Source organism: Sinohyriopsis cumingii, unplaced genomic scaffold (genome assembly GCF_028554795.1).
Source record: "Sinohyriopsis cumingii isolate HCF-2022 unplaced genomic scaffold, ASM2855479v2 utg000957l, whole genome shotgun sequence".
In the NCBI taxonomy this organism is placed as follows: domain Eukaryota; kingdom Metazoa; phylum Mollusca; class Bivalvia; order Unionida; family Unionidae; genus Sinohyriopsis; species Sinohyriopsis cumingii.
Genome location: NW_028315947.1, coordinates 95,948 through 119,737, shown reverse-complemented (window position 1 = coordinate 119,737; position 23,790 = coordinate 95,948). Strand labels below are relative to the sequence as shown.

The 23,790-nt window shown below is 34.8% G+C and overlaps 1 protein-coding gene across 1 annotated transcript in view; it reads left to right on the top strand.

Annotated features, from left to right (window-relative positions):
• Positions 1-5,229: 5,229 nt before the first annotated feature.
• The window catches only part of LOC149772938 (sideroflexin-2-like), a 29,382-nt gene continuing 10,821 nt past the window's right edge, over positions 5,230-23,790 (top strand). Inside the window, exons 1-9 of the mRNA XM_089947049.1 lie at positions 5,230-5,374; positions 5,754-5,900; positions 7,398-7,496; positions 9,640-9,704; positions 11,862-11,877; positions 13,117-13,200; positions 16,139-16,199; positions 19,976-20,042; positions 21,661-21,770. Coding sequence (XP_089803175.1) covers positions 5,361-5,374; positions 5,754-5,900; positions 7,398-7,496; positions 9,640-9,704; positions 11,862-11,877; positions 13,117-13,200; positions 16,139-16,199; positions 19,976-20,042; positions 21,661-21,770 — 663 coding nt within the window. The 5' untranslated portion in view covers positions 5,230-5,360. The remainder of the gene's footprint in view (positions 5,375-5,753; positions 5,901-7,397; positions 7,497-9,639; positions 9,705-11,861; positions 11,878-13,116; positions 13,201-16,138; positions 16,200-19,975; positions 20,043-21,660; positions 21,771-23,790) is intronic.

Sequence of the window (23,790 nt, the reverse complement as noted above, 5' to 3'; positions counted from 1 at the left end):
TGTGTAGATAGTATATTTGTGTTTTGTTTTGCTCCTTTGCGTGTGTGGATAGTAAATTGTGTTTTTGTTTTTTTTTTATTCTTCGCGTGTGCGGATATTAAATTTGTGGTTAGTTAATTCACCTGTCCGTGTGTGGAGAGTATATTTAGTGTGTTGTTTTGCTTCTTCGCGTGTGTGGATAGTATATTTTTGGTTAGTTGTATCACATTTCCGTGTTTGGTTAGTATATTTGTGGCTAGATTTTGCTTCTTTGCGAGTGTGGTTTGTTACCTTCCCTTCTGTGTGGATGGTATAATTAGGTTTGTGTTTTCTCCTCGTGTGTGGATTGGATATTTGTGTTATGTTTTGTCTTCTTCGCGTGAGTGGATAGTATAGTTTTTGTTTGTTTTTGCTTCCTCGCGTTTGTGGATGGTAGATAGCATGTGAAGAGATAAGTAGGGGATGTTTTTCTTCACGTCCGTGCTTGACATATAAAAACTCAAGCGTCCGTCATTCGCGTCATTCTACGGAATAAAAAAGATGTCTTCATAACATCTGTTCAAAATGAGGGAGTTACAAGACGTGCGGGACAATTTGGGGATAATAGAGCAGATGATAGTAAAACTGGACGAGGATCACTATTCTTATAACCCAAATAGAATAAAGATGGAGATAAACAACTTAAGAAAGCTAAAGGACATAATAAGCGATCTGCTTAAAGAAGAAAAGGAGAAGGGGGATGAAGAGGAAACAATAAGGCTGAGGGAGTGGAATGAAAAATAGAAAAGGAATAAGAAAATGAGGAAGAAAGAGGAGGAGAAGGTTAAAAAGGAGAAAAAGAAGGAGGAAAAAATGAGAAGAAGAGAAATATTGTAGGAGAGAAAATAAGAAGTTGGTGTGAAAACATAAGAAATTAGAACAAGAAATCTGAAAGGCCCTTTGGGGGCCACGCATATGCCTCGCAAAGAATTGCTTTCTTGCCTCAAATTGTTTTGTCTGATATATGTTGCATCAGTTTTTGTCTGTTGTCTAGTGTCTGTATTATCTCTGATGTAATGTATTTTACTATCGTCCCTAGACAGACCCAATACTTTCTGTCCCTCTATGACCACTCATGTTAAAATTCCCTATGTTCAATTCCCATTGTCCCTAGACAGGCCAACCATGTTCAATTCTCATTGTTCCCACAGCACCGGTCCTGTATTTCCCATGTCGAATTTCCCATGCTAAATTCCCATTGTTCCCAGAGTACCGGGACCCTGTTTTTAACGGTAAGTCCCATTGTCCTTAGAGTGCCCCACTATACTACTACTTCTCGTGAGCTTTATATGCATGAATATGATTTAAGTCCTGCATATTAAGGACAATGTAAAACAAATCCATAGTCATCGTCCGTTTTGGATTTGTTTAGATAACATGCATATGTTGTTTTGAGAGAATTTCATTATGCCGTCGTTCTTCTACAACTAAATTGTGAGCGGAACATCGGAGTCAGCTTAATGAATGCTGTAGAAGGGTAGGCAAATTATTGATTGTACAAAACTGAGCGGAAAAGTTCTTTTAGTGATACACCTTATACCATTTGTATACGGCTGATGAATTCCAGTTTTGAATTAAATCATCGTTCAGACGTTGTCTCAAATTGTACAAAAATACCTTTATATTTCCTACAACATTTGTTAACAAGTATTGCTGAATTCATATCTGAATAGCATATCCTTACCTGTATATAAATCCGTTTTAATGTTGCCATCATCGTCCATTTTGTTTTTCAGAATAAAACAATATTGTCTTGGATATCGGTTATCACTCATTCTAATCAACCTTATCCATTACTTAATACATGCAAAAAGACAAGTTAAACATTCAGATAATTTTCAACATTCTCATCGGTCTAAAAGGGTATATGTATATTTCGGAGTATGTATGTATGTATGTATGTATGTATGTATGTATGTATGTATGTGTATGAATTAATGGATGGATGGATGGATGAATGGATGGATGGATGGATGGGTGGATGGATGGATGGATGGATGGATGGATGGAAGAATGGATGGATAGATGGATGGATGGATGGATGGATGGATGGATGGATGTGACAAAGACAGATAGAGACAAAGAGAGAATACAGCAATTATAATTGGAAACGTACTTGAAATCTTGATATGTTATTTCAAAATATTATGTTGGGTCACATTTCGAGGCGTACTTAAGTGACTCATGAACACATGACTTAATAAAGACCTACTTTGGTATACGATTTTGAGCTGTATTTAGGTTATTAAGTGGAAAAGAGGCCAAATGAATAACTTTTTATGAATTTCAGACGAAAATATCTTGACCTTCTTCCGTTAAAGGTCGTCCCTACAATTGAGTATCACTTATAATTGAATTAGACCATGTTTTCTTCAGCATGTACATATGGTCCTGGTTGTCCCTTGTATTACACCGTGAACTGTATGTACAAAACATTATATGTGACATTAATATGCGTATATAAACATTGTTTCAGCAGTAGACCTTTCGTTTCTAATGGTCAATGATGACTTTCCACTGATTGAACAGAAGGGCATACGAAAGTAACAAAATAAAATATTAATACTCAATGTTTTCGAAACGTATTAAATATGGTACATACTTTCAACGACCATGCTTTCTGCTCCCCTACCCCATCTTGGTTGCTCAGGCAGCAAAATAGTCGACCAAACGAGAAATAGTAATAGACGATACAAAAATAATCTTATTTCAAAGTTCCAAAAATACCATTTAACCCATCTCTCTCTCTCTCTCTCTCTGCAGGATAGGGCCAAATACCCGTGAAAAAAGAGAGTGTAGCGGAATTTAGCCTGTGTCATGAAACTATTTATTGTAACCAATGAATGATGGTAAATTTACAGACAAACAGACTAAAGAAACAATAAAAAAGAAAGATTGAGGATAAAATCAATATTATGGTCAGCAGCAATGTTACAGCATAATAATGACTTACGTCATTTGTACGTACATTTAAATATTTGAATTCGGTCCGCTTGGTCTGTCATTTCGCTTAGTTTCTCTGTTCAAGAAACTAATATTACTCTATTTTCTTCATTTAAATGATCATTCTTGTTTAAATTATAAGTGTCTTTAATTTATTTAATCAATATGAATTAAAGTAGAAGCTCATAAAGAAGGAAAGAAGCAACTTATCAATGTACATAGAGTAATGTTAATAGCTACAAAAGTAATAGAACTATATGTAGTAGGCATGTGAAGAGTTCATTCACTCGGTCAATACACATTAGCCTGTAATCAACCTTAACTCCGGTGGAGATGTTAGTGTGTGTATTGGCATGTGAGATTAATAAATTATGTGTACAGTATGCGGACTGTATCTTTGATATATCAAACGTTGTATATTTTTTCGATATAATGTGAACGCATATATTTGTTCATTTTGATAAAAAATGTATATATCTCGTGGTATATCAATGTTACATATATTGCCCTATAGATGCTCTAACCTGTGGGATAATAATCTTTCCCACTACATAATTCCACTCTATATTGTAATACACTCTCCTTTAAGACCCATGGATAACACCTTCCTCTCTGTCGAGTATATAGTTCTATCCATCTATATCAATTTCTATATGACTTGATTTCAGGAATTCGGGGTGACTTCGTATTAGATGGGAACTAATTTCAGCGATGACACGCGAGTGAGCTTGCAAAGCACCAATGCTTATACCAGCCAATAGATTCCATCCTTTGTATGGATGTGTGCGTGATTTACAGGATGTTTAGCATTTGCTTTCTACTTGTTCTGTATTTTTAAAAAATTAAACATTCCTGTCCATTTTTAGCTCGTTCCGTTGTTCTATGACATATGACCATGATCATGAATAATAACAGCTAATATCACGTTTCTTCAAACATTCTTTAAATCTTGCACATCCATATGTTGATTTTGTCATGTGCAATAGTGCTAACAGCTGTCGGGGTCTATTCATTTGTTTTTAATGTCAGATGCAATGTGCAGTTATTGAAGGCATAATTTGCTTCAGATGCCCATTAATTGCTTTGTTTGTTACAAAGTTGAGTGTTGGAGTGCAGGAAGGATTGTTTGTTTGGAGCGTTTGAACTTAGGACTGGAAATTTCATCTGGGTCAGTGCTTAAAAGTGTTTTGCCTCTTAATTAAGTGGACTTGGAGTAGTTTCTTTTTCTGAACACTTGAAAAATCTCAGCATGTTGCACAGTGGATGTTGTAAACAGAAATGAGGTCAGAGAGTTGTATGTATTTTGTTCCATTTCAATTGGTAAAAATAATATCTTTGAGACTTATAATTATTTCATGACTTAGTATAGTGGATGCACCACAATTATCGCATTTACGGGCTTATAAGCAAATGACAACTGCAAACTGCTCAGACTCAGATCTGCTGTTGTATAATGTGTTGACACGTATGCCTCTATGCATTTTTCAAAAGTAATCAGTAGAACAAACAAAACACACCCTGATATACTGGTGCATTATGCAATGGCATATATATATATATATATATATATATATATATATATATATATATATATATATATATATAAGTTTATTTTTGGACAAGCACAAAGAATATGGCAGACACAGAGGGGCCTTGAGCATTTGGTTATTAAATTCTTTTAACACTGGGATTTTGCATAGTTTGATCTAAATTCATAGGGGTGCTGGTGGACATCAACAGTCTAGTTGTTTTTGTTGAATATTTGGGCAGCAACTGTAAGTTTTAATAGAATCCTCACTCTTGTCCCTTGTGGTCAGTCATAAATAAAATATTTCTGGTAGTCAACCCTAGTATCACTTATAGCATCAGTTGCTATCATGTGACCAGTTTAATATTGAACCCTATCATTATTACAACTGTTGGGCATGCATGAGGAGAAAGGGTTTTGCTTTCACTATACCTTGTCTGCAGTGTTAGAGCATTGGTAATCCAAAGTACCACTAACCCCCAATACAAGTTTATTAATTTATATCAAATGCCAGAACAAACATTATTGTTTATATCCAGTCACATTGCAGAAAACTTAGTTCAGAACAGTTTAAATATTAAATATATATTGCATCCTTTGATCATCTGGGGGGCCCTGACTGACTGAGTGGTCTAAAGCGCTCACTGTTACAGATCATTGTCATCTCACCTCTGTCTGCCTGGGTTCGAGAGTCCGGATTCGGCCGATGTGGGTATGTGAGAAAGTTTGCCAGTTGCTTATCGTGGGTCGGTGGTTCGTTCTGGTGTTTTCTGGATTCTTCCTCCACCAGTTATACTGGCCACCATGTATAGCCACTTTTGTTCTGAAAAATGGCATTAAACCGTACAACAACAACAACTCAGATCATCTGATGGCAATTAGTTGGTGCGTACAAAAGTTTTGTAACACATCGTAAAGTAGATCTAGGATTAAGCTATATAAATATTTATATCAGTGTATTTCTTATTTATTACAACGGATGCCTTTTAATAATATATTTATATAATTTGGCAAAACATACTAGTTTATAAGCGTCAGACTGCAAACAGTATGATATGCCATCACCTAATGCTATGGCACATCAGGGTCTGTGTTGTTTGTTCTACTGATTACACTTAATAAACTGAATAGACCCAGGTCTGCTGGCACATTACTCACTAGCAGATATCAGTCTAGCAGTTTGCAATTGCACTAAAAATTATAACGAGTATAGATGATACATATAATTTCACTTATACAATCCAATTTTATTGTGGTTTTATAGGACAATCATAATGGAGAGAATAAACCTGGACAAACCTTTGTGGAGCCTTGAGACGTATGCAAATTTTGCCAGTATCACTGACCCTCGTCTAAGTTTTTACTCAACAAGTAATCTTCTAGAAGCCAAGATACTAGTGGAACAATACAGGTAATACCTTAGTACCTCTTGTTGCCAACTTAATGCTAGAATTTCTAAAGCAGTGTCCCCAGAAAAGCACTTACATGTTTGTTTATCTTGACTGGACGTAACTTAGAGACAATGAAATTTTCAACCATTTTGGATTTATAACTATTCCGGGCTTGAATTTACTGACTGAAGGAAAACTGTTATTGTAAACAACATCCTAAATTGGCACAGGAATGGAAATTGAAGCAGAGTATTTAGCAATGGAACTTTCAATTCAGGATTGAAATAATTATGTCTCGTGTCAGTTATGGACCTCATAAACACTGTGCAGTACAGCATATGCGTGACACTAGGCAGCATGTTTATAAAATCCAAGCAATCAGAGTTTCTGACACTCCACTAGGAAAAGCCATTATGAAATTAAGTTTTAAATAAATTTTAAACAATGAACTGTGAGTTCTAACAGCTTGTATCCTAGCCTGTAATGGAAAAGCATTTTTTGATAAGATATGCTGTCAACCCTCCAGGAAACGAGTGACATTGAACCTGGTGTTAGTTACAAAATAAAATGTCAGGGCATGAGACTTTATTCTGTCATTTGATCAAGTTGTGAGAAAAGAAATTAGGGAAAGTCTTAATTCCAGTATTTTTGTTTCCAGTGTGTGCTTCATGCACAGGTATGTGTTACAGTTTGTGTGTGTGCTGTATGCACAGGTAATGTCATAGTTACTGTGTGTGTTTCATGCACAGGTAAGTGTTATAGTTACTGGGTGTGCTTCATACACAGGTATGTGTTATAGTTATTGTGTTTGCTTCATGCACAGGTATGTGTTACAGTTTTTTTTGTGCTGTATGCACATGTAATGTCATGGTTATTGTGTGTGGTTCTTGAACAGGTAAGTGTTATAGTGACTGTGTGTGATTCATTTACAGGTATGTGTTATAGTTATTGTGTGTGGTTCTTGCACAGGTATGTGTTACAGTCTTTTTATGTGCTGTATGCACATGTAATTTCATGGTTATTGTGTGTGCTTCATGCACATGAAAGTGTTATAGTTACCGTGTGTGCTTTATGCACAGGTATGTGCTATAGTTATTGTGTGTGCTTCATGCACAGGTATGTGTTAAAGTTATTGTGTGCACTACATACACAGGTATTGTCAAGAGCTTTTCTTTCAAATTTGACTTACTGACAACTTAAACTGTTACAACGACTAGAGTTATGAATACAAGCAAGGTAAGACATGATTGCACATCAATTTCACATGTTATTCTTTTTCTTATTCATGAAGCATTAATTCAGTTTAAACAGCCTGAGTATCACTCTAAATCTGCTCCTGGACCAGCGACCGCATCAGTCAGGGAAAAACCCTGGTCTCATCATGAGAGACATATTGTAGGTTATTGTCTTTTTGACAGGTAGATATAAGATTTTGTTCGTATTTGATTTTTTTTTGTATTTTGTTGGAGCTCAAAGCTGGATGTAATAGTGCTGTTTTAATGCCTATTATGTTTCAGGAGCAACGCTGCTGTGATATTTTGGCAATGGGCCAACCAGTCCTTCAATGCACTTGTCAATTACACCAATCGGAATGCAGGATCCACTCTCACAAATAAGTAAGTGCATATACAACATGGGATCAGGTTGTTCAGAAATGTAATCCTTTTCATCATTTATATATTAAACTGCATATACCACTTTGCAGGTTGAATCCAGCTGCAGACTGCACTGACCCAGGTCTGCTGTTGCAAAATGTACTGGCAGATCTGGGTCTGTGCAGTTTGTTAGAACTAATCAATAGAACAGACTGAACAGACCCAGGTCTGCGATTGCAAAATGTATTGGCAGATCTGGGTCTGTGCAGTTTATTAGAACTAATCATTAGAACAGACTGCACAGACCCAGGTCTGTTGTTGCAAAATTTACTGGCCGATCTGGGTTTGTGCAGTTTGTTAGAACTAATCAATAGAATATTAGATATATAGTTTTTGATGTGCTGGGGCATTTAATGATTGTCAGTTAGGGTATAATTGTTTCGCAGTTGGATATACACCCTGATATGGGCGTATATTGTATCTGTACTGGCAGATTTCAGCAACTTAAGGACATTTTAATTACAACATGTGGTTGGTTTGTTCAGAAATGTAATCTTCGGCATCATCAATGCATTATATATACTGTATATAAGTCAGATCCAACTGCAGACTGTGCAGATCCAGACTCCTGTTGCATAATGTACTGACAGGTCTGAGTCTATGCAGTTTGTTAGAACCAGTCAATAGAACAGGTATCATAGACCCAGATCTGCTGTTGCATAATGTACTGACAGGTCTGAGTCTATGCAGTTTGTTAGAACCAGTCAATATAAGAGACATCACAGACCCATATCTGCTGTTGCATAATGTACTGACAGGACTGAGTCTATGCATTTTGTAAGAACCAGTCAATATAACAGATATCATAGACCCATATATGCTGTTGCATAATGTACTGACAGGTCTGAGTCTATGCATTTTCTTAGAACCAGTCAATATAACAGATATCATAGACCCAGATACGCTGTTACATAATGTACTGACAGGTCTAAATCTATACATTTTTAGAACCAGTCAATAGAACAGACATCATAGACCCAGATCTGCTGTTGCATAATGTACTGACAGATCTGAGTCTATGCTGTTTGTTAGAACCAGTCAATAGAAGAAAAATCATAGACTCATATCTGCTGTTGCACAATTTACTGATAGATCTAAGTCTATGCAGTTTGTTAGAACCAGTCAATAGAACAGACATCATAGACCCAGATCTGCTGGAGCATTTAATGCTTCCAAATCAGTGTATAGTTTGTTAGCTGTTGGATGTAAGCCATATGTGAGTATATATGGTACGTATCATAGCATCAGATCTCAGCAACCTAAAGGACAAAATATGTAGACAAATTTTGCACAATTTTCGCTTGCAAATCTATTAATTATCTTTTTGGCAAAATAATGCGGTCTGAGGATCTGAGGATTTTACTTTGCAGTCACTAGAGCCAACTTAATGACTATGACTAAATAAGACTTGTGGTGATTGTAAGAGGCAATTATAAGGGAAATATGCAGTGACGAAATAAGACTTGTGATTGTAGGAGTTATTATAAGGGAAACATATGCTGTGATGGAATGAGACTCGTGGTGATTGTAAGAGCTTATTATAAAGAAAACATATGCTGTGACTGAATAAGATTTGTGGTGATTGTAAAAGGCTATTATAAGGGAAATATGCTGTGACGAAATAAAATTTGTGATTGTAAGAGACTCTTATAAGGGAAACAGATGCTGAGACTGAATAAGACTTGTGGTGATTGTAAGAGGCAATTATAAGAGAAATATGCTGTGACGAAATAAGACATGTGATTGTAAGAGGCTAATAAAAGGGACATATGCTGTGGCGAAATAAAATTTGTGATTGTAAGAGGCTGTATAGTTATGAATTCTTTCCCGAATAATATGCTGGATATTACATTTAAGACCCAAATTTGATATCAAAAGGGTTGTAATAAATTAATTTAATCAATAAAACGTTTTCAAAAAGAATAATTGATTGTCAATTACTACTTGAGGATAATCAATAATCATAAACTGACTCTAATTCTGAATAAATATACTTCAGGCACAAAAATGAGGCAACAATTGTGGGTCATTTATTTTTAACAAAATAATTTTAGTTATGTGTATTGCTTAGTAACCATTGCAAGTAGGTTTCCAGTTCTTTCAGACAGATGGCAACTGCATACATTTCAGCTACCAGTAGTGCCCTAGTAACAGCCCTGGGATTAAGGCATTCCTGGCAAATGTTAGTATCATGTTGCCATGCATGAGCACATGTACACTCACAACAACAAGCACACTTATGTACATGTGTCATGCTTTTGCATAACATTGCTTTGAAAACAAATTGCCAAAGAAATCCATTTAAATGCCTGAAAATCAACTGTACATTGATATAAACATTTATTCCAACTAAAACAAAAGTTTCTTTTATTTATACATTTATCAGGAATAAGATACCATCTGTCTGTTTCTGTTCATAGCACACTGATTAAATGGACTTCAAATTAATCAAACCTGATAGATAAATTACACAAGTCACATAGGAATCATGTTTGAGAAAGTAATACTTTTGTCCCCCACCACTGTGGTCCCATGAGGGGGTGTCAAAGGTAATTTTGCATTGTGTCCCCCTCAATTACAGTGACCTTTTTAATTCAAACATCAAACATGCAGTATTGGGCTCAGGATGGATAAAATATGTGAAAGTTTGTTACGAACCCTGGGTAATAAACAGAGACAGGTAGAGGGAAGTCCGTAATAAAATACACTGGCATTCATTTTGTCGTTGCTTGACTGACTAATGTTATGTGAGAGACAAATGAAGGTATTGAGCCTGTAGATAGGTCAGCAGAAGTAACCTCCCTTGCATTCTATCAAAACAAGGGTGTGTGTTTTAGCTTATGCATTAGAACACAACAATGTAGCTGAAAATACTCTTTTGGTAAACGATGACCTTTTATGTGATAGTTTATCATATTTCATCATATAAACATTATAGTTGGTTAAACTGATGTTGGATTAAGTTGAGTAGTGTGTGCTATATATAACACCAGACATTGCTTTAGCTTGAATGGAAACCTCTTAATTGCTAATTTATCTCATTCAACTAAATGTTAATGTTAAGAATAATCTAGAAACATTGCATACAGTTGATTGCAATTAGAGAACCCACAGTTGCACGGTTTGGTAAAATTTGGAATTGAAATGACATCTGCAAAAATGCAAGGAAATGCAATATCAATATCCACTTGGATCTTTTATGTGATATTTTATGTGATATCATATAAACATTGTAGTTGGTTAAGATCATGTTGGATTACCATACATAACACCAGACATTTTGTTTTAGCTTGAATAAAAATCTCTTAAATGCTAATTTTTCTCATTCTACTAAAAGTTATGAATAATCTAGAAACATTGCATACAGTTGAGAACCAACAGTTGTACAGATTTGCCCTGGCTCATGGTAAAATTTGGAATTGAAATTGCATTTGTAGAAATGCAAAGAAGTGGAATATCAAAATTCACTAGTGTCCTTTTAGTGGTAATTCCATTTGTCTTTTAGGTGTCTTTTTAGTGGTAATTCCATTTGTCTGTTAGGTGTCCTTTTAGTAGTAATTCCATTTGTTTTTTAGATGTCTTTTTAGTGGTAATTCGATTCGTCTTTTAGGTGTCCTTTTAGTGGTAATTCCATTTGTCTCTTAGGTGTCTTTTTAGAGGTAATTCGATTCGTCTTTTAGGTGTCCTTTTAGTGGTAATTCCATTTGTCTTTTAGGTGTCCTTTTAGTGGTAATTCGATTCGTCTTTTAGGTGTCCTTTTAGTGGTAATTCCATTTGTCTTTTAGGTGTCTTTTTTAGTGGTAATTCGATTCGTCTTTTAGGTGTCCTTTTAGTGGTAATTGCATTTGTCTTTTAGGTGTCTTTTTAGTGGTAATTCGATTCGTCTTTTAGGTGTCCTTTTAGTGGTAATTCCATTTGTCTTTTAGGTGTCTTTTTAGTGGTAATTCGATTCGTCTTTTAGGTGTCCTTTTTAGTGGCAATTCGATTCGTCTTTTAGGTGTCCTTTTAGTGGTAATTGCATTTGTCTTTTAGGTGTCTTTTTAGTGGTAATTCGATTCTTCTTTTAGGTGTCCTTTTAGTGGTAATTCCATTTGTCTTTTAGGTGTCTTTTTAGTGGTAATTCGATTCGTCTTTTAGGTGTCCTTTTAGTGGTAATTTTTGTCTTTTAGGTGTCTTTTTAGTGGTAATACCATTTGTCTTTTAGGTGTCCTTTTAGTGGTAATTGCATTTGTCTGTCAGGTGCATTTTTAGTGGCAACTGTATGTGTCTTTTAGGTGTCTTTTTAGTGATAACTATTTGTCTTGTAGGTGTCTTTTTAGTGGCAACTGTATTTGTCTTTTAGGTGTCTTTTTAGTGGTAATTCCCGTTCTCTTTTACGTGTCTTTTAGTGATAACCTTTTGTCTTTTTATGTGTCTTTTAGTGGCAATTCCATTTGTCTTTTAGGTGCATTTTTAGTGGCAACTGTATGTGTCTTTTAGGTGTCTTTTTAGTGATAACTATTTGTCTTGTAGGTGTCTTTTTAGTGGCAACTGTATTTGTCTTTTAGGTGTCTTTTTAGTTGTAATTCCCGTTTTCTTTTACATGTCTTTTAGTGATAATTTTTGTCTTTTATGTGTCTTTTAGTGGCAATTCCATTTGTCTTTCAGGTGTCTTTTAGTGATAACAGTATTTGCCTTTTAGGCGTTTTTCTAGTGGTAATTGTATATGTCTTCTAGGTGTTGCTTTAGTGGAACTTCATTTGTATTTTAGTGTCTGTTTTGTGGTAACTTCGTTTGTATTTTAGTCCCTTTTTAGTGGTAATTTCGTTTGTATATTATTCTCTTTCTAGTGAACTTCATTTTTTATTTTAGTCTCTTTTTAGTGGTAACTTCATTTGTATTTTAGTATCTTTTTAGTAGTAACTTTTCCTTTTCCACACATGGATTGGTCATGGATGTGCATGTTCCTTGTGATAGATTGATCACAAATGGTCAAAATTCAAGATCACACAGGTGGGTTTTTCAGTGGAAATATTGTGATCATGTCCTTCTGTTACCACATCGACTTCTTTCATGATACTTTATAGTACTTCTGCTTCTGTTTTAAGCACCTTTAACCAAACCACACACCCCAAATAGGTGTTCAGATGTCAGATATACAAAAATTGCAGCTACACTGACATTTTTAAACAAAGCAATCTGGCAAAACTTTATACATGTTTTGAGAACAGGGAGTTTGCAGTAAGATATCTGTGCTGTTAGGGGTTAGAGTAGAGGTAAGTAGAAAGGTGTGTGGGGTAAGTGTTTTTTAGGGAATATGCAATATAAATCATTCAGATTTTGTATTTGTGAATAATTACAGTTGCCCTGGTTTAAATTGGAGCCTAGCTCAATTAATGTTTTTTTTTTTTTTTAAAAACAGACATACATTGCTTAAACTGGGAAATCGGCGTGGCTTTGAAGTGTTTAAAATTGGGATATGAATTCATTCCTGTTTGAACTGAAGCCCATTTTTGGCCTATATTCCTATGGGAACCTTAGTGCATAGAAGTAGCAGTCCATGAAGACAAGAATGAAAATAAATGACTTTTTAATTGTAAAGAGCATCTCCCCTGATGCAGAGATTTGTTCCATTTGTTGCAGTAGCAGCTGCTAATGTTGTGAATATACCCCTCATGCGACAAAGGTAAAATACTTACTTATTGTTTTTCATCCATTTTGGAACCAAAGGCTGCAATACTCATTCTGCCTACCTTTCTTTGTCTTCAGGATCTGCAAAATTCATATTTAGTTCACATGGCGATAATGCCAAGTTAGCATATAGTACGACTCATCATCCAATATGCATTTTATATCCAGAAACAACTGCATGTTACCTTTTAAAGGTCATATTTTTGGTCTAATTTTGCTCAAACTTGGAGTATAAACTTATAATATCTTTGTCTCATATGAGTTTGAATATTTATAACATTCATGCATATTAATGAGATTTGAATATGTATGACCTTCATGCATATTAATGAGGTTTGAATATGTAAGACCTTCACACATATAAATGACATTATACTGCATCTTGTTGCCACTTGTATTGCCATATTTCTGATCTTATTTTGATCAGACTTGCAATACATGCTTATATTATCAAGACCATAGATAAGTTCACTAATTAATGAGTGAAACCTAGCTTCTGATTAGCTGAGCTTGTAACCACTATCTCATATTTGTTTTGATAGAGCAATAGCTCTGATGTGATTTTGATGGAGCAGTATCTGATGTGATTTTGATGGTCCACTGTGTGGTCTGATGGAGCAATATCTCAAATGCAATTTTAACAAAACTTCTAATGCATGATTATAACATCATGAGTGTAGTTAACAGGGTGATTTTACACCTAATTGGAAGATTATGATACAATTATGGAATACTGGCTTATATCTTCACGAGCTCAGGTTAAGTAATTAATAATTAACAAAGGCGATTTTGCACCTAATTAGCAGAACATGTTACTCCTCTGGAGTCAGTTTGGAACAAATATGGAATGTAAGTTCTTATCTTCAAGAGGTTAAGTTAGGTAAATAGTGAGCTAGATCCCTGCATTTTAAGGAGCAGATTTTGCATCTGATTGACTGAGCTAGGCAAGACTTAACATATTGGAAGCCACATTTTTGCATGATTTTGATCAAACTTGGAATTTAACAGTAAATACAGTAAGATATAAATAACCGCAAATCGCAGATTACCTAATTGATTTAAATATTTTAATTGGCAGTAGGCAGGTTGATTGGTGTTTCAAGTCCAAGTGAGCATTATTGTTATGTAGCCCAACGGGTTGATCAGCATTGTTTTTATGTAGCCTAATGGGTTGATCATCATTGTTGTTATGTAGGCTAATGGGTTGATAAACATTGTTGTTATGTAGCCTAATGACTTACTTGCATAGGCAAAACACACAAAAAGTAACAGCCCAATTTGTCAAAAATTAGATAAATCTGATATGTTTGTTGAAGAAACAAGTTACAATTTGTTGCCTTGCGTGAGACTTGAAGTCATCTTTATTATTTTAATATTAATGATTACTGAATAAGCAGATGAAAAGTCTCTATGAAATCAGAGTTTATTTTTTACATGATCAGGAAAAAAGTGCATGATTATTTCTTTAGTTGCAGTGTTAATGTTTTGAGCAGTATTGGAATATGATTCCTTTTCGAAGGCAAACTGTAGAAATGCAGCTATCATATGTCATCATAAATGCCAAGAATTTATATGATAACATGTATGACAGGTTTGTTTCTCCCTCACAGCATAACAGCAAAATTATATAGAATGCTAACAAGAACTCAACAAGATTTTTAGAGAATTTTGAACAACAGTACCACCCGGTCTCCGATAAATTGCAAAAATTATGTGTGTATTATATGCATGTTTGTGTGAGTGGTGATGATCATGAAAGTGAAATCATAATTAAGGCAGATTATACGCAGATGATTAACAATAAAAGAAATGGTATGAAATGTAAATTCGTTAATGAATATAATTAATTTAGATTTTAAGCTGTTACCTAATTTTCTTGTTGTAACACCCTTTCATGAGATAATAAAGAATCATTCTTTACATTCACAATTTGTCACCTAATAAGTCATGACGTTGTCATTATGAGTCAGGTGAATAATATCAGACCCACTAGGGTCTCTTACTTTTAATGTAAATCAATGAGATATTTCTAAAGTTTGGGTTTACAGATTATGTCATCTTCTTGACCAATATCAGACTCACTAGGATCTCTCACTTTTAATGTAAATCAATGAGCTATTTTTAAAGTTTGGGTTTACGTATAATATCATCTTCTTGTGCAATATTAGACCTACTAGGGTCTCTCACATTTAGTATAAATCAATGAGATATTTCTAAAGTTTGGGTTTATGGATAATATCATCTTGTCCAATATCAGAATCACTAGGGTCTCTTACTTTTAATATAAATCAATGAGATATTTCTAAAGTTTGGGTTAACAGATTATACAATCTTCTTGTCCAATAACAGACCCACTAGGGTCTCTTCCTTTTAATGTAAATCAATGAGATATTTCTAAAGTTTGGGTTTATGGATAATATCATCTTCTTGCCCTATATCTTTTCTAAGCAATATTCAATCCCTATAGATAAAAACATTGTTTTTGAAAAAGGTGTACATTTCTGTAATGGACATACAATGAACCAATTTTGTTTTCTCTCTGGACAGGTGTTTTGTATTCTTTATATAAAAGTTGAATGATTAAGTTAAATTAAAAAGCCTTTCCAGTAATAATCCTGTATGAGCATGCCTTCTTTATTAAGAGGTAAGACAGGTTTCACTATACAGTACGCCATCACAAGAGTGGTCATCTAAACAATAAAAGCACATGACCTTACTAGTGAGGTCACTTTATATTGAGATATTTTATAAATAATATTGCTATTAAAGAATGAAATGAAATCCATGAAAATACTCACCTTACAAAATGGACCAAGATACATTGCGAACCCTTATAATGAGGGACTAAGGTGTATGTTTCATTTGTCACTAGCGGAAAATGTTATGTTTGTCTATCATCATAATAATTATGCATTCTAAATTGTATTTTTCAGTGAAATTGTTAATGGTGTTCCAGTGTATGATAAGAGTGGAAAGAAAATCACGGAGTCCAGGGTACGATCCTGTCTTTGGCAGCAAGGGCTTGAAACTTGTTTAATTTTTATTCTCTTCAAATTAGATTTTACTTTGTAATTAAACTTACCGAAATATGACTTTGTTCAAATCATACATAGCAGATTGTTTGGTTCATAGATTTGAAATGGATTAGATTTTGGAAATGCTCATAACCGTATGGAAAATAAATACAACACGTATTAGACTTGTTTGTGAATCTGTGAATTCAAAACATTTGTTGTTACTTTCACTTCAATGGTTCAGCCAACTAGACGGCATCATTTTGCTGCTGACAGGGAAAATCTGTGTTCTTTGCACTTGATAAGTAATTAATTCTAAAGCAATTCAGTTGATCTGACCTTCCAGAGCATATAGACAGCGATTATACTTAAGCAATTCAGTTGATCTTGCGTGCCAGAGTATAAAGACATGAATAAGTAAGTAATACTTAAGCAATTAAGTTGATCATGTCTGCCAGAGTATAAAGACATGGATAAGTAAGTAACACTTAAGCAATTCAGTTGATCTTGCCTTCCAGAGCATACAGACAGGGATAAGTAATTGATACTTAAGCAATTCAATTGATCTTGCCTGCCAGCATAGAGACAGGGATAAGTAATTAATACTTAAGCAATTCAGTTGATCTTGCCTGCCAGCATAGAGACAGGGATAAGTATTTAATACTAAAGCACTTCAGTTGATCTTACCTGCCAGAGCATAAAGACAAGGATAAGTAATTAATAATTAAGCAATTCAGTTGATCCTGCCTGTCAGAGGATAAAGACATGGGTGAGTTATTAATACTTGTGCAATTCAGTTGATCTTGCCTGCCAGGATAAAGAAGGGATAGTTAATTAATACTAAAGCATTTCAATTGATCTTGCCTGCCATCATAGAGACAGGGATAAGTAATTAATACTTAAGCAGTTCGATTGATCTTGCATGCCAACATATAGACGTGGATACGTAATTGATGTTGTTGTTGTAGGGTTTAACGCCATTTCTCAGCACATGATAGGCTATACATGGCGGCCAGTATTAATGGTGAAGGAAGAACCCGAGAAATCCCCGGAAAGAAACACCGACCCTCGAGAAGCTACTGGCAAGCTTTCTCACATACCCACATTGGCCGAATCCGAGACCCGAACCCACGCAGACAGAGGTGAGATGGCAGTGATCCGTAACGGAGAGCGCTTTAGACCACTCGGCCACTCGGGGTTCCACGTAATTGATACTTAAGCGATTCAGTTGCTCTTGCCTGCCAGCATAAAGACAGGGATAAGTAATTAATACTTAAGCAATTCACTTGATCATGCCTGCCAGAGTATAAAGACAGGGATAGGTAATTAAATCTTAAGAAATTCAATAGATCTTGCCTGCCAGAATAGAAACAGGGATGAGTAATTAATACTTAAGCAATTCAGTTGATCTTGCCTGACAGCATAAAGACATGGATAAGTAATTAATACTTAAGGAATTCAATTAATAATGCCTGCCAGAGCATAAAGACAAGGATACGTAATTAATACTTAGGCAATTCAATTAATAATGCCTGCCAGACCATAAAGACAGGGATAAGTAATTAATACTTAAGCAATTCATTTGATCTTGCCTGCCAGCATAGAGACATGGATAAGTAATTAATACTTAAACAATTAAGTTGATCTTGCCTGCCAGAGTATACAGACATGGATAAGTAAGTAATACTTAAGCAATTAAGTTGATCATGTCTGTCAGAGTATAAAGTCATGGATAAGTAATTAATACTTAAGCAATTAAGCTGGTCTTGCCTGACAGAGCATAAAGACATGGATAAGCAATCAATACTTAAGCCATTAAGTTGATCTTGCTTGCCTTAGCATAAAGACATGGATAAGTAATTAATACTTAAGCAATTAAGTTGATCTTTCCTGCCTGAACATAAAGACAGGGATCACTGTTGGTACTGTATATATACTTACTTATAAGTCATGCACAACCTTGAACTGCACAGACCCAAATCTGCCATTATATAATGCTCCAACAGATTTGGGTCTTTGTTGTTTGTTAGGAGAAATTGTAGACCCTGATCTGTGGCACATCATTCAACGGCAGAAGAGGATGTATGATTATGTTGTTGGACTTATAAGAAAGTATATATGGTGATGACACATTGTTAATAGTATCAGAGGAATCTAGGGTTTGCTTAAAGTTTTGCATTATAGGCAATAATTTTACAACTGGTATCCTTTGAATAGAATTCTTCTATCATTCTTATCTGTCTGGACATGTGTGTACTGTCTTTACATGACGTACCATCTGTCAGGATGTGTGTAACATTTGTCGGGACATGTGTGAACCTTCCGTCCGGACATGATGTACCATTTGTCAGGACTCGTATACCATTTGTCTGGATATGTGTGTACCATCTGTCTAGACATGTGTGTACTATATGTCTTGACATGATGTGCCATGGGTCTGGACATGTGTGTACCATTTGTCTCCTCATGAGTGTACTAATTGTCAGGATATGTGTAACGTTTGTCTGGACACCTGTACCTTCGTTCTGGAGATTTAACATACGTCTGAACATATTTGTCTGGCCCTGTGTGCACCATCTGTCTGGACTTGTGTGTACCATCTGTCTTGACATGATGCACCTTTTGTCAGGATGTCAGGACATGTGTTTACCATTTGTCTGCTCATGTGTGTACCACTTGTCAGGATGTGTAACATTTGTCTGGACATGTGTACCATCTTTCTGGACATTTAACATGTGTCTGGACATATTTGTCTGGACTTGTGTATACCATCTGTCTGGACTTGTGTGTACGATTTGTCAGGACTTGTTTGTACCATCTGTCAGGACATGTGGTTACCATCTATCAGGACCTGTGTGTACCATCTGTTTGGATATATGTGTGCCATCTGTTATGATGTGTATACCATCGATGTTTGTACCATTTGTCTGGACTTATGTGTGCCATCTGTCAGGACTTGCTTTGTACCATTTGTCCAGACTTCTTTGTACCATCTGTTTGAACATGTGTGTAGCATTTGTCAGGACGTGTATATCATCTGTCAGGACATTTGTGTACCATCTGTCTTGACATGTTGTGTACAGTTTGGAATTCTGAGAACCATCTGTCTGGATATGTTTTATAAAATTTATCTGGAAGCTGTGTACCATCTATCCTGACATGTTTTATACAATTTGTATGGAATTCTGTGTACCATCTGTCTTGACATGTTTTATACAATTGATATGGAATTCTGTGTACAATCTATTTTGACATGTTTTATACAATTTGTCTGGAATTCTGTCTATCATCTGTCTTGACATGTTTTATACAATTTGTATGGAATTCTGTATAACATCTGTCTTTACATGTTTTATACAGTGTTTATGGAATTCTGTGTACCATCTGTCGTGACATGTTTTATACAATTTGTATGGAATTATGTGTACCATCTGTGTGGACATCATCTAATATGAAGCCTACTGAAACTCTGAGCAAGAAGATCAATGATGCACAGACGCCATCTAGAGGTTTAATACATTAATATATTAGTCCATGTTTTTAATTTTCCATAAGGAAAAATCATAAAAGACCATGAACAAAGTTATCTTCTATCATGCTATGAACCTAACAGTGTTTGAAGCAGCCAGTTTATAAATTTGTTTGCATTAGTGCCATTTAATGAAGGAAATCACTTGTTATCCTCTTAACATCAGGAGTTAGATTTCACGATTTCCCATAATATCAATAGAACACCAAGTAACTTTAATTTTACAGTATGCTGCTGTGAAAGGAATCAGCCAGGTGATTCTGAGCAGAATCCTGATATGTTCCCCAGTAATGAGTGAGTTATTACAGTACAAAACTTCCAGATGGCTGTAAATGATTCCTCCAAAACTTCTCACAAGACTCAAAACAAAGATGAAAAATATTGCAAAATTGGAGTAAAAGATTTTGAATGAAAGGTTTAGAACTGCATACATTAAATAGTGAAATCTTACCAGGGGTCCCAATCGTTCTTTTCCAAACATTAAACTTTTTCCAGTCAAGATTCAGTTACATAATGGTTACAAAATACTGTCTGTGCAGTATTATTCATTAAATCCAACTGCAAACTGCAGAGACCCAGATCTGACATTGCATAATGTACTTAGTGAAATATAAACACTTTTTTCAGTTTCATGATTTAAAATTCTATAAGGAAAAATCTAGATACAAGGATTAAAGATTACCTTTTGGTATTCACCGCTTGATAAATGCAGTGGCACTTTTCAGGTTGACAGGAAATGATGTGAATTTGTAAAATTTAAACTTATGTCCTTAATCAAATATCAGACTCCCAGATTTATGTCCAAACAAGTTTTTTTTAAAAGATGCATGAATATTTTGGATTTACATTTCTTTAGAATATTCTAAGACAGACTGACATGCAATTTGGATACATATATGGATAAATGGATAAATTTAATGATTATTGTTTGTTTGCTTGATTGACGTATGGTTTCATACACTATACGAAATGGAGATTTAGTTAACCAACTATTAAATGACGTTATTAAAATTGACTCGGCTCCATTTTGCAGGTTATAAAAATGTATGTTGAATGAGTTGTACCAAATTTCAGTTTGCTTCACTTTTTCATATATTATGATCTCAACAGTAATTGCATCATATATTTAAGAGTTTAATGTTGTTTTTTTTCTGAGTTTTATCATATAATAAACTGTCAGTTGCTGAATCACACAGCAAATGATGCTAGAAGTGTTATATAAGCTGTGTGAGTCCGCAACTGACAGTTTATACCACAATATACTAAGAAAAAATGTTAAACTCTTATAATTGCAATTATTTAGTATTTTATTTATGTTTTCTTCTTGTAATTTTGTTTCTTTAAAGATATTTCTTGTCAGTTTTAGAACCTGTTTAAGCACATGAATTGTTGATGAGGTATTTACTACGTCGCTATTTATTGAACAAGGAATTCTCCATCTGTAACATAATAGCTGCGTAAATATCAAAGAGAACATTTTACCATTGGTAGGCGATCTATGGTATTGTACATTCCACAGCATGGTCATAATCATTTATCTAAATGATGTATGCTTTATGAGTAGAAGTTCAATATTCAAAGCAAAGGATTTGTTGTTTTGTTTGACATATAAATGAGTCTTTGATTTGATACTATCGTGAGTTCATTGTGACTTGTGAATTCTCATTTTCCAGACACATGAGTAACCAATGTTTTGCATCTTTAAGTCTATTTACATGTTAGGTTACCTACAGGGACTAATTACAAATGAAATTAAGACCTTCAGTAAATGGGTATAGTGATCGGGGTCCCATAACCAAACAGTGCAAGACATCGACACTATCAGTAACAATTATGATGGGGGGGGGGGTAACTAATCTCCCACCCACCCCACATCTAGTACACACTAACAGAAATGTTACTTATTTTCCAGTTTTGCTTCATATTCTGATGGAGAGGCTAGAAAAGACTGCGTGGTTACAGAGGAACAGATTTATCAATCCTCCGCTACAAATACTCATGTCTGGTGTCACGTTAGTATATTTTTCTGCTGTCTAAATTATTATCATGCCCTAAAAGCAACATAAACTTTTTTGTTGAGAGTTCTCATATCTTTGATGCATAAACTAGACTTCTGATGATATTGTCCTTGTTGCATTTGCAATCATAAATCTTGATTGGTGTATCATAATGGTGGGGTACTGCTCATCATAAGCAATAGTAAGTCTGATTGACCTGCTTCTTATTTTCCAGTAACATTGCTGGGTATTTCAAATACACTCCTGCACTCTATCTGCCTTTTAAATTTGTTTTATTTGTATAAGATGCTATTAGGCTGAATGATGTGACAGCATATCAAAGTGCAAAATATAGAAGTGTACATTTTGTTGAATTCAGAATCAACTTCTGCCATTTATATTGTATCTAATGATGCAAAAGGTTATTTTATGGTCTCATATATAATGTCTGCAAGGATAAAGCAAGGCTATTTATGCTTTCTTTTATATAAGTCTTAGAATTTGTTGCACTGTACTTTGTCATGCTTTCTTTGCTGCACCATGCTTTTTCATCTCTGTTTTCACATAACCCTTTGCCTCATGCAGGCGCCTTTGGACGCCCCTACCCTATTCTCATGGAAGCGTCGTTTGACGCCTCCACCCAATTTGCATGGAAGCGCCTTCTGATGCCTCTACACAATTCTCATCGAAGTGCCTTTTGACACCTGCTGTAAACTTCAGTAATTTTTAGCGGGTTTCTGTAGTGCCACCTTCAGGGGAAACCAACTACTGGATACTAAAATTCATTGATGTGAATGACCATTATGTCAGATCACGTAGAAACTGTTTAACATCTGGTAGAAATCTGCAGTTTCAAGAAACTGGGTCATATTCTCCACTCGCCAATATGGAGGTCGCAGATTTCATTCAGTTCTTACTTGAGGTTTTACGATTAGAATCACAACTATGAAAGCTTCAATAACTTAAGTAAAGGCTCTGATATTGATGTAGGCAGCAATTAGTTTTTATAAATTATAAATGCAGCTGATTTAATGTAGACGTAGACAAAGAACTTGTAAATTTCGAGTGTGAGAACTGTCAGCTATAGTTGGTCACGCCGCTTCACTAACTTGACGGTGAAGGAGTTCTCTCAAGATTTTAAAGCATATAAAACATTCTTCTGTGAAAAATAACTATACAGCAATAATGATCAGATTTTACTTTTAAATCTTTCCATGCGTAATGTATGTTTACCAAAAATGTAAAATGGTTAAAATGTATGTTAAACATAACATATACTACACTGCTTAACAGTTAACAGCCAGTCCTAAGTGTATGGTGTTAAATAGGTAACAGGCATTCTATTTATACTGCACTGCACTGGGTAACTTTGCTACATTTATATCAAGGGGCTAAAAAGCCATACAATCTAAGAGGTAAAGGGTTAAATGTGTCCTTGACAAAATTGATTTCACTGGGAAAGATTATTATTTGCTGTATTATGTGCTGTATAATTTCTTACTTAGTTTTGACAGTTTACTAATTCTGTCCTGGCTATAATTATGGTTGACATACTAGTAAGCCTGGTGACATAAAATTTCCAGTATAGGTGTATCTAGGTATAATGGTACATTGCCTTTTAAAGTTAAGTGACTGTGAAATTTGTAATGGTGTTTATTCTACACTGCCAAAAGGTCTACATGCTTGGGATCATGTTTGAATGAATTTTCATCTGATACCTCTAAATATGCCGTGGAATGCATCTTGAGAAGACTGTTTGCCCTGCATGAAATGTTGGTCATTGTGACCTACTTTCTGGGTTTTTCTCTAAATAGCTTTAAATGGTGTATGGGCCCTGTTATGCTTAATTCACCTTGTTACTACTCTAGATTCTTAAACTACTTAAGTTCTAAACCACCATGTTTTTGATAATTGAAACATATCAGTTTTACTAGGTTAATTGCCTGTTCTAAGAGAGGAATAAAACATAAATAAAAACAAAAAATAAAAGTTTCTATGAATGAATTTATAAGAAAATTTGAACATAAAAATATCAAAAAACTTTT